Raw genomic sequence first — 12,515 nt, 5'->3', positions numbered from 1 at the left:
AAGACTATGGAGGACATCACAGCTGCTGAACTTGAATTTGAACTCTCACTGCATCCACCCATACACAGTTCTGGTGGGTTGGACATGGCTAGGGGGGAGGGGGGATGCTCTGGTTGTGTGTAGGGTCAACGTATAGCACTCAAAAATGAAAATCTTGACCTAATTCACTGGTTGCTGCAGCCAATTGATGTGCCCTACAACTGCCCTAGCTAAGTCAGTACAATGTTAATATGGCCCATATATTTACCTCTGAGCAGTTGACTTGCAAGTTGCATGACATGAGGGACAGTCAAAGGATGAATCATTCCCAGGTTGATATTACACACCACCTAGCAGGTGACTCAACAGTAACTTAGGCGAAGGCAGCAGTAGGTCACCTGTTGTTTACTCAGTTGGTGAATAGTGAATGGAATCTTATAGGTTATTTTGATAATCTCAGCTTTCCAATGTTTATTGGTGCTTTTTCTACTGATGAGGGGTGTTTGTAGTTCCATCGGGTGAATATTTCATTTGCAATGGATAGTGTTTGTTCATCAAAACTAAAGTCAAATCCAAATAATTTCCAATGTTTTTACGTTTTTTCCAGGTTCCGCCATTCGTGTTTTTCTTCATGTGCTGTGCCTCCTATCGAATCCACTCTATCTTCATTCTTCGACTCTTTAATGACCCTATTGCCATGATGATCCTATACGTGGCTGTGAATCTCTTTTTGAGCAATCGCTGGTCACTAGGCTGCTGCTTCTTTAGGCAAGTACAGTAATAAGCAAGAATTTAGTTGGTGACATTATTCCATTATGGAAATGGCAAAAACATGCAAGCATATCAAAAGGACAGGAAAAGACTGGATTATCAATCAAGCCTTTTCCATCCTGACAAAGTGCAACCTAAATACACTCCTCCCTTCATCTCTTGCATTCATGCAATCTCCTGGGAGAGACACAATAAGTGGAAAAAGTCTTGAGGCTAATTTAGAAACAAAATCTAGGAAATTCCAAAGACATTGGCGACTAACAATCCTTGTTAACCTACCAACTTTTGTCTTCCACTTTCAGGAACTCATGCAGATACCTACAGTAAACCTACTCATACACTGCAACATGTTCCAGCCATTAGCAACTTTCTGCAAAGAAGCACCTCCTGCTTAATTCTATGCTTTCAGAACTTGGAATGATACCCCTAATCCTTCCCTCTCTATCTAGTTTGAATAACCTGCCATTTGGATTGAATTTAATCCCTTCCTTAGTTTAAAGATCCCAGTTGTATCCTCTTGAAGTCTATCGTTCTCCAAAGTAAAAAGTGCCGGTTCTCTCTGCCTTTTCCAATAACTTAAGCTAGATACCTTTGAATGGCCCTCCTCTGTTAATTTTGCAAGGTGTCAATATTCCCCACTCTGCACAAAGCAAGGTCCCACAACAGCAATGAAATGAATAACTAGTTAATCTGTTTTGATTCATGGATCAGTTTGGGCCCGGGCAGCAAGAGATTTCCTCTTTTGCAAAAGTGCCATGGGATCTTTTATGTTCACCTGCCAGGATTGCTGACCATTCTAACAAAACCTGAAACTAACCTGAAACATTGGCCAGAATTTTACGTTCGGCATGCGAACGCGCGCCCAAAACGCACAAACGTAATATGACGCGCGAGGACATCGGGCATGCATCCCGACGTCATCGCACACTCGCGCAATATTTCGTTCAGTGGGCACACGCTGGAGTCAGCTGCACACCCACCGATAATTGAAAGGCCTATTAAGGCCATTAACAAGCTAATTAACTTGACATTTACGCTGCCCGTCCAACATAACGGTTGGCGGGCAGGCGAAAAGGCCAAGCAGCCTTTACATTTTTTAGGAAAACTCATCCACGAGCGGGTTGAGGTTTCCTAAAGCTAATATAAATTAAATAAAAACTTTATTTTGAAATTAAAAACTTGTCTCATCTCATGTGACATGTTTCATTAAATTTTCATTGTATTTATTTTTTTTTTAGAAAGCGCTTCAATCTTCCTGAGGCAGCTCTGTGCCTCAGGGAGATTGAAGCGTTCTTTCGCACACGAGGCCCAGCTCTCCCTCCTCCACCCGCCCCCACAGGTAGCGCTCAGCACTGCGGCTTGCGATCCATGCAGGGTGGGCCTTAATTGGCCCGCCCGCGTGAAATGGCGGTGCGGAGCCGATCGCAGGCGGATTTGGCTCCCCAACCGTTCCCGCCAAGCCCACCTGACGAGGGAAAAACTCTGGCCATTAAATCTGTTTCTCTCTCCACAGATGTTGCTTGACCTGCTGAGCACTTCTGGTTATATTAGAGGAAATTGGGTTCCTTAAGTTATTGTTACATCTGAAACATAGCTCCTCAAACAATGCAGCGTTCCCCCAGGAACACATTGGCAGTATCAGCCTAGATTATGCACTCTGCAGTGGGACTTGAACCTGCAATATTTTGACTTTGAGCCAAGAGTACTATGACTATGTTAAACTTGTACTTATGATGTGTGCTGTGTGTTGCAACACTGCCCTGACATCTCTCTCCATGAGGATGCAGAGCTATTCTTTACAGAATCTGTTTGATGAGGTGGCACTATCTTGTTACTTCTGGAACTGCAGTTAAGGCATAGCTGGCAAATGTCCTCTTTGAGGGGCTATTTAGGCTGATAGGATTATTGATTTGTTTGCAGTAGGCACATGTCCAGAGCGTAAAACCGCAGGAATTTGACAAATGTTGAAACTGAGTAGTTCCACGCAGCAATCAGAAGAAACCATGGTGAAAATAAATACAAAGAGAACATAGATGCAACAGAGAAAATGCTGTTGAGGTTTAGGGTGACAAATTGGCTACATTCTGTCAGACCATAATGTGAGCTGACATTGGAGTGATTGAATTGTCACAATGATTTAATGTTCTTTTTCCATGTCAAAAGAGAAATAGGTCTGTTTCTGAATTTAGATGTAGTTAAATATACGTATTTATGAATAAACCTTACATAGCATATATAAGACGACAAAATGAAAAATAAACACAGTTCACTGTAACCACTTTGGTGTCAATAAATAAACCAGTGGAAATGAAAAACAGATGGGCTTTATAACAGGCAATAAATCCACTCTACCCATGTGGTGAAGATAAAAGTTACTGCCCACCCTTATATTTTATTTTACAAAGCAACCTTTAGTTTATATTGTGTTAGACCAAAATAATTAAATTTTATCTTGTTTGTTCCCTGGGCAGTTTAGCTGTTTCGGTAAAGATGAACATTTTACTCTTCGCTCCAGGACTACTGTTCCTTTTAATCTCTGAGTTTGGATTGGTGCAGACCATCCCAAAGCTCGGCATCTGTGCTATGTTGCAGGTACGTAACAACTCAGATCTGTAGTCCCTCTCTGATTTGGAATGGCTGTAAAATGTGAAAATTGTATTAGGTGTAAATTCTCAAATATCCAATTCACTATGGTTTCTATAGATCACCAGACAAACATTTATGATGATAACCATTCAGCCTGTCTGAGCTCTTCCTACTAAAATGACTTAATAATTTCCTTCCCAACGATCACAGCATCTGTTTATTTGTTAAATAATTTTAGCATTTTTTTTATTTATTGCCCTTCCATAATTGCCCTTGGAAAGGTGGTGGTGAGCCTCCTTCTTGAACCTGCAGTTCATGTGGTGTCAGTATAGTCACAGTAGTGTCAGGGAGGGAGTTCCAGGATTTTGAGCTAGCAACAGCGAAGGAGATGCAATATATTTACAAGTCAGGATGGTTTGTGACTTTGAGGGTAACTTGCAGGTGGTGGTGATCGCTGGCAATGACCATCTCTAACAAGAGAGAATCAAACGATCTCCCCTTGGTATTCAGCGGCATTACCATCGCTGAATTCCCCATCATCAGTATCCGGGGGTAACCGTTGACCAAAGATTTAACCGGATCGGCCATATAAATACTATGGCTACAGGTGCAGGTCAGTGGCTGTGAATTCTGCAGCAAGTAACTCGCCTCCTGCAGCTGCTGTCCTTGTTCTTCTAGGTGGTACAGGTGCTGTCGAAGGAGCCTTGGCGAATTGTTGTAGTGCAACACGTAATGGGTACACACTACTACCACTGTGCACTAGTGATGAAGGAAGTGATGTTTAAAATGGCAATGGGGTGCTCATCAAGCAGGCAGACTGCCTGTCCTGGATGGTGTCAAGCTTCTTGAGTATTGTTCAAGATGCACTCATCCAGGCAAGTAGAGAGTATTCCATCACTCCTGACTTGTGTCTTGTAGATGGTAGACAGGCTATGGGGAGTTAGGTGAATTTCCTGCCTCTGATCTGCTGTTGTAGCCGCAGTACTTCTGTGGCTGGTCCAGTCAAGTTTTTGGTCAATAGCAATCTTTTTTTTTTATTCATTGGATGTGGTGTTATTAGGGGTGCATTTTAAGACTCAACCACATTGCTGTGGGTCTGGAGTCACATGTAGGTCAGACCAGGTAAGGGCAGCAGATTTCCTTCCCTAAAGGGCATTAGTGAACCAGATGGTTTTACAGCAATCGACAGTTATTTCATAGTCATCATTAGACTTTTAATTCCAGATTTTTATTGAATTCAAATTCCACCAACTGCCGTGGCGGGATTCGAACCCAGGTCCCCAGAGCATTACTCTGGATCACTAGTCGCCCCCCCCCCCCCCCCCCCCCACAACCGATGGTGATGGTAGGGGATTCAGCAATGGTAATGCCATTGAATGTCAAGGGTCGTGGGGTGATGGTTAGATTCTCTCTTGTTGGAAATGGTCATTGCCTGGCACTTCTGTGGTGTGAATGTTACTTGCATCTGCACTATCCATTTTATGTACATACTGCTCTTTGTCTTTTGTTATTTCAAATCTCTGACCCTTTGCTCTACACTGTTTAGTTTGAAGTAATATTCTTAAGCTATTTTCTATACTTTTCATTATTTTATATATCCTAGTATGCTTTGACCAGAATACTATATACTTTGAACATGACTTTTTACTTGGCGAATACTCAAGTATTGTCAATTTATATTTGACCCCTAATTAAAATAACTTTTCCTTTTACACCATCCCCTTTGTATCTCTTCTAAGAGCAAATATTTCTTCATTTCTATATTTCTTCATATTCTGTGTGAGTGCTCTGTAACATACTCCTAATGGTAGCTTTATTGGAACCATGCATACTCATTTCTGTGCCATTTCTAATCGGAAATTTGCTGAATATCTTACCAATGCTTTTCACTGATGCAAACCTCTCTTGAGGAAAGCTATTAAATGCTAGTAAACAGAGTCTATCATTAATGTTATTTAGTCACGTTTGTATGGAAGCTGGTTTTCTATCAACAAATGTCTCAATCTACTTTATTCAAGGCTGAAGAGTATAGTTGTTGGCAATGATCGATCAGATTAAGTGCAATTCTCCTGCTAAATTACCGTGACAGTAGCTTTCAAATCAAAAATTCTTTGTTTTCTGGCCCCCTTCAGGCTTTTGTATTAACCTCGCACTCTGGAAGAGATTGTCAACTTGCCACCCGGCATAAAACTAATGTTGCAGAACAACCTCCTGTAATAGAAACCATAGAAACTGCCCAATTTTTCTTTCCATTGAAACTGTGCCATACAGTTTTATGCCTGGATAGCAAGTTGAAAATCTGTGTCTCAGTCCTATTGTATTACATGATATCAAAAACATTACATCTATATGAGGAGGGCATCCTGGAAATAGATTAATTTTCATCTCCACGCACCTTTTGATTATTTAAATTGGCTCCTGTTATTTGATAGTGCAGCTAGAGACGTGCTGTACAGGAGTGCTTTGTGTAATTGCTTTGCCCTGATCATGTCCATTGTTTAATTTGCGTGAATATTTTATTTAATTAGATAAGAGCTTAATGCAGGTTTTGTGGATGTCGATATGCTTTTTCAAGGTCAAACAATATTAATCTACAAATTAAGTAAAGGATGATTATATATATTTTAAATATAATTAACCCTGCTCCCCATCTCCAACTAACTTAATTAGCCAAGGTTATTAGTCTTCGCAATTTCTATCAACCACGTCTGTGGTGTTGTGACATACAGCAATATTCCCATTGCCACTGTCACCGACAATAGAAAGGTGATCAACTCTGCATTTCTGACTGGCCAGGATCTGAACTTTTATGGATCCAGAAACTGCCTTTGAAAGTAGGAGCAAATATATGCCTTTATATTTTTGGCACACCAGAGATTACAGAGATGGGAAAACAATATCTTCAATTGCTATGTATGTGTAATTTGCCTACGTGTTAATGTGTTGGGGTCAAATTTTGGATTTACTTAATCCTATTCACTGTTCTGTAATTTTCAGCCAATACATATTCTCATTGCCCTGGTACAAACCTAAAGACCAGAAATACAATTCATTGTTTATGTTTTAATATATTCTTACATTATAATATATGCTTCCACCAATTACTTAGTAGAACAGTGTCTAAATGGCAAAAACAAATGCATTTAGAATACTGGATTTTACTTATACCAGCAGGGGAAAGTACATTAATCTATTTGTCAATCCGTAATCTTTTATCACTTGCACTCTTCGTAAAGTGTACATTATCTTACAAAGAAAGCCTACTTATGTAATATTAAGTGGGACAACTATCTTCAGTACACCCTTTCCATAGACATTGCCCTAAAATATTTGACAAATAGAATCCCATATCCACAGCTTCCACAAGAGTCAGTGTTTCTGCAGCTGAAATACTTTTAATAATTCTTATTATTTTCTCAGCTTCCCATTTTCACCCATCAAAAATATTATGAAAGCATCTGCACTCAAATGCTCATCAGGAAGATCAGCATGTGAATCATCACTAAAATTACTAATTTCATGTTCTTCGGGTCACCCATGGATGGAAACTTAAGTACGCATTTCTCCAGATTTAATTTTTGTAAAGTTTACTTTGCCGCTTAAAACATCTTTGACTTTAGGGTGTTTCACCACAGTTCTTAATTCCAGTACAACAAAACTAGCATATGGTCTTGTCTGAGGGCATAACCGATTTCAGCTGACCAAACAAGCTCCGCAACTGCTCTGTCTCTTCTTTAGATGTAACATCATCTTTCTGTGACCTAGCACAATTAGCCAGGGTGGGAAGAACACCCTCTAAATAGTATTGCTGATTTAAAGTTATTCCAGACCGATTCTACTCAATGGGTGAAATTTTCCCAGAATTGCACTAAGTGAGGTAGTGGGCGGGTAAAATGGAGTCCTACCCGCCAACAAAAATGGCAGGTTTTCATGCCATATCTTCCGAAGCCCGCCTCATTATTTATTCATTCCCAGGAAACACGTAGTTTCCATGGCAGGTGGGCTCTCATTGGCCCACTAGCCATCACCCCGCTGTTGCATCACGTCGGCTGTCGTCTTTAAAAGGCAGCTGCCAGCAAAGCACTCATCGCCACCAGCTCACCACCATGTCCGGGAGACATGACCAGCAAAGGAGAAAAGACTGCAGGCCCCCACTTCAACTACGGGTCCCTCCAGTGACTGCTGGATGCCGTGGAGGCCCGACGGGATGTGCTGTACCCCTGCTCTGGCCGCAGGATGGGCAGTAAGTTATCAACCTGGCTTGAGAGGCGGTGGCAGTGGTGGTCAGCACAAGCGCCCTGCAGAGGAGGACAGCCACCCAGTGCCACAAAAGAATAAATGATCTCCTCTGTTCCGCCAGGGTAAGGCATTCTTTTCATCACTCCCAATTCTCTCACTCACAAACCCATCACACACCCACAGGGCCCTCACTCATTGCCAGTGCGAGGGACATCACCGTTCATTCTTTCATAAACACACCGTCATTGTCCTCATCCTGTCTATGGCACCACTCATCACATTCACAGGCTAGGCATACTTATCATCTGACCCGGCAGGCGCCCTGATACACTCTCCCCACCTCTATCCATGCAGGACAAACTGGCACACAACACAAGGGAAAGGTCGCAGACAGGTGGAGGAATGCCGGTGATCAAAGTTCTGACAGAATTCGAAAACACAGCCATCCAGCTGGCTGGCGATGACCGGGACCAGTCCTGTGCAGACGGTGAGGTCGATGCTGCTCTACCAAGTGAGGATCCAGCAGTGCATGTCGTGAGTAATGTGTCCTCTTTCACAGGCCACTGCCATGCACTAATTAACTCCCCTTGCTTTCGCAGGCACATCCGCCATACAGCTGACAGAGTCCATGACCCAGGGCCTCCAATTAAGCCCCAAAGAAACCTCTGAAGAGGAATCTGAAGGCGCCCTCCCTGAAGTCCTGTCACAGCACTCACCCACACCCTCCACCAGTGCAGAGACACACACCTCAATGGGAGCTTTCTTTAGAGTAGCCTCGGGATCACAATCTGATCCACACTTTCTGATCCACAGCAGGCGGAGGCAGGAACTTCCCAGGTCCCCAGCACTCAGAGACTGCTGGAGGCCAGAAATTTGCTGAGTCCCGAGTCAGATGACGAGCCTTTGGACTTGGGCATGCCACAGTTGCTGGAACTGCAAAGACAAGCTAGGGAACATCAAGAAGGGATGTCCGCTGCACTCCTCAGATTGCAAGCCACGATGGAGGAGTCCGGCCATCTTCAGGCTGAGGCAATAGCACCAGCATTGCAACGCATCAAGGTCAATACTGGTAGGATGGCAGCCACCATGGAGTCCTTGGTCCAGGACGTCACTCCTGCACTGCAGCACAGGCTTAACTCCATCACTTATGCCATAGTTGGCTTCCAACAGTGTGTACGCAAGGCGGGTACTAGGCAGCTCGATCTCACTCCAGCTACCCTTTCCACTCACGGAGTCAGCTAGGCGCCCTCAGGCACCCATAGGGAGGAACATCAGCAGGTGCGCGCTCCGGAGCCATCCACCCAGGTGACTCTGGGAGTGACTGGCCCATCTGACTCCCCTCTGTGACCTCCACAGCTCCAGCTTCACAGGCCGAGGAGGGTGCCACTGCCACACAGCAGGACCTCAAAAACAGGCTGGGGCCCACCAACTCTCGGCCCGCCAAAGTCATCACAGACTGGGCGTCACAGTCAGCAGGCTGCCTCCACCTCTGCTCCGGATGTTCGGGGAGCACCAACGTAGTGGCAGGGTTAGGTAAGTTAGGTAAAAGTAGTTGCACAGCCTGGGCACGGGTGTTGCTCACTTGTACATACTGTTCACTATAGTCAATAAACTCCTAAGAATGTCTCCCTGCCTGTGGCTCCTTGTTCTGATGAGCAGTGTTCTTGTCACACAGATATGAAACCTTTCTGTACAAGATAAAAGGCAGGTGTCCTAGTTGAGGACCTCTTCCCTGTCCCCTCTGCAGCCTTCAGACCACAGTGCTGGTCCCTGGAAACATTACTGATACCTGCACCTCGGTGGTGCTGGATTTGCTGTCAGCATATAGTGGGCACATTCTCTGCGTGCTCTCAGCATCTTTAAGATGGGGCTGGCCCCCATCACACCAGTATCTGCGACCAGTGATGCTGTGCACCAGCTCCTGAAAAGCTGAGGTGCTGAAAGCGGACACAGCATCAGATGCGTCTAAAGTTTCATGGCTGCATCTCTGAGATGTCCCTGATGTGGGAGCGCAAGCGAGCTGCCCACAATCAGACAGAAGTCAGATATTCACAAAGGCTATGTGAAAATCTATGGAGTGTCCTCACTGCACGTCGTCATCGTCCTCCTGCGATCAAGCGACTTTTAGGGCCTCCACTGTATCTCCATGACAGGAGCATTCTCACAGAGGGTATTGTTGCTACCATTAGGCAGACTGGAGCCAAACGTTCACAACTGCGATGTGAGGATCTATGGGGACATCTCACTGCCTGTCGTCATCATCCTCCACATATCTGGCAGCCAATAGGGCCTCCCAAACGCACCTGCCTCATCTAGCCAGTGCGAGGGCGTCATCCCCGTCATCGTCACCACCGAGGGCCCCTTCCGGTTATCCTCGTCGCATCCTCCTCATAAGAGGAGACGTGCAGCTCCTCCATCTTCTCCTCAACTAGCTCCTCTCCCCGTTGCAGCGCCAGGTTGTAAAGGGCACAGCAGATGACGACGATGCATGACACCCACTGTGGACTGTACTGCAGGGCTCCACCAGACTGTTCCAGGCACCGGAACCGCATCTTCAGCATCCTGATGGTCTGCTCCGCCAAGTTGCGAGCTGCTCCATCAGCCTCATTATAGCATCGCTCTGCTGCAGCCTGAGGCCACCACACGGGTGTCATCAGCCATGGCCTCTGTGGGTAGCCCTTGTCCCCAAGGAGCCAACCCTGCAGCCTCTGTGGTCCCTGGAAGACTGCAGGGATCTCCGAGTGACTCAGGATGTAGATGTCGTGCACATTCCTTGGAAACCGTGCATACACCTGCAGGATGTGTTTCTGGTGGTCGCATACCGGCTGCGTGTTCACCGAGTGGAAGCCCTTGCGGTTGATGAAGTCCACCGAGTGTAGTGACGGAGACCTGAGCGCCACATGAGTGCAGTCAATTGCACCCTGCACCTGTGGGAATCGCAATATCGGGGGGTAATCCAATGGTCCTTGCATCCTGGCTATCCTGGTCCCAGGTGAAATGCACAAAGTTGTGTGCCGTGGGAGAAGTTGGCATCCATGACCTCATGGATGCATTTGTGGGTGGCGGATTGTGAAATCTCATAGAGGTCACCTGTGGAGCTCTGAAAGGAGCCACTGGCATAGAAATTGAGCGCCGCAGTCACTTTCACAGCCACTGGCAGTGGATGCCCTCCATGTCCCCTTGGCGCCAAGTCCTGCAGTAAGTGGCAGATGTGAGCCACCAGGTCCCTAGACGTGCGCAGTCGGCGGTGATACTGGTTCTTGGTCATCTGCAGGAATGGCAGGCGGCGTCTATAGACCCTGGGTATCACTAGGTGCTGACCAACCACGGCTCGCTGTCACTCCTGGGCAGCATGTGCGGGAGCCCCTGCTGCCCCTCCTTCATGAGGTTGCTGCTCCTGCCTTTGCGCAGCCAGGACCCTCAGTCATTCTCTCCTCAGTCTTCTATGGCCTCTGTAGGCCATCAGACCTACAACTAGGTCACTAGGATCCATGATCCTGACGTGGTCCTCCTGCAGCATGAAAAAGAGAGAGACATGATTATCAAGGCTGTACTTAGCACCTTTCCTGGCCTTGTGTGACCACCCCTTAACGCTTCCCAGAGAGTGCTAGTCACCCCTCGATGGCCACAGATGAGTGCGCTGCATGGCTGCCCTGTCAGCTTGCGACAAGGGAGACACTGGTCCAAACCGGGATGCTGAGATTGCAAGGGGCTATGAGCCCCTCCAGTAGTGACTGCTACATGGCCAGCATTGGCGAGGAGATTGTACAATGTGTGCAGTCCAACTGTTCCGCAGTCCAATGAAGTGGTGGCGGACTCGAAATCTGTGCCGGGGTTTTGGGGGTAAGGTATGGAGCACTTAGTGGCCCTTTGGTGCTTCTGCGTTGCTTGCATGGGCGGGCAGGCTAGGAGCCTGACCCCAATCATATCACTGTGGCTGCGCCTGATCTGTCGGTCAGTTTATACAGGCGTCCTTAATGCGTGGTCACTTCCCTCGCTTACCCTGCCCCCCACCTCAATTGCCTGTGCGTGGGATGCTTACCCAGCCCCCCACCGACAACGGTCACCTCCGAGGCTGGCCAGCACTTGCCCCCAGACGCATACCGGCACCCCTTCACCTCCCACCCTCAGCAGTCGTCTCCGAGGCTGGCCAGCACTTGCCCCCAGATAACCCCCCCCCCAAGCAGTTGCCTCCGGAGCCAGGCATCAGTCGTGTGTCCCCCCCAACCCCGACACCCCTGAGGCCTGTAAACAGCAGGCAAGCTGTGGAGAACGCTGATGCTCATTCACCTTAGTTCCCCCAAAGTGAGTGCACGATACAGCAGAACCTGGTGGGATGGCCTTTTAATTGTATGCTGCTGAATTACAATTAGCTCCCCGCCAACCGATGGCAGGAAATGCGGCCAGCCATTGGTGGGCTGTGCGGACGATTGCGACCTGCCTTCATGCCGTCGTGAAGCCGGTCGCACCATATTTTCCACGCATGTCACCTATCACGTCCGCCGCCAGCAGGCTCGGGAAATTCTGCCCAATATCTAAAGCAATAACTAATTCAGTAAGCCTGACTGAGTAAACTGCTGATCCACTGTCTTTCCAAAAATAATTGTCTCATCGTGCTTCATGTTCAGTTTCATTTGTGCTTTTTCATGGAAGGTTTACTCAACAGCAACAGTATCTCACTAGTGACTACATCAGTACTGATAAAGTGGCTTACTCCAGCTATTGTGCATGGAACTGCCATTCTTTTCAGTTACCTCAATATGTTGTCATTGGTTGGGGTTCCAGTAATGAATACAGGCAGCTTTGTCTATTCTCAATATGCCTTGAGGTACTGTACAGCTGCTTGAGTCATTTGTTAGATTGTCAAGTCTTCTACAGAGCTTAATAGTTAATTTTTTTTCATTGCCACACATGTCACCTTAGATCTAACTTGGCGCTAA

At 46.3% G+C, this 12,515-nt stretch overlaps 1 protein-coding gene across 1 annotated transcript in view; it reads left to right on the top strand.

Annotated features, from left to right (window-relative positions):
* alg3 (ALG3 alpha-1,3- mannosyltransferase) overlaps nucleotides 1-12,515 on the top strand; it is a 34,693-nt gene that overhangs the window by 8,316 nt on the left and 13,862 nt on the right. The window contains exons 4-5 of the mRNA XM_078564055.1: nucleotides 587-747; nucleotides 3,222-3,342. Of these exons, the coding sequence (XP_078420181.1) occupies nucleotides 587-747; nucleotides 3,222-3,342 (282 nt within the window). The remainder of the gene's footprint in view (nucleotides 1-586; nucleotides 748-3,221; nucleotides 3,343-12,515) is intronic.

This window comes from Cetorhinus maximus, chromosome 19 (genome assembly GCF_964194155.1).
Source record: "Cetorhinus maximus chromosome 19, sCetMax3.hap1.1, whole genome shotgun sequence".
NCBI classification, from domain to species: domain Eukaryota; kingdom Metazoa; phylum Chordata; class Chondrichthyes; order Lamniformes; family Cetorhinidae; genus Cetorhinus; species Cetorhinus maximus.
The sequence above is the reverse complement of the archived record's forward strand: the minus strand, read 5'-3'. Positions and strand labels throughout refer to the sequence as shown.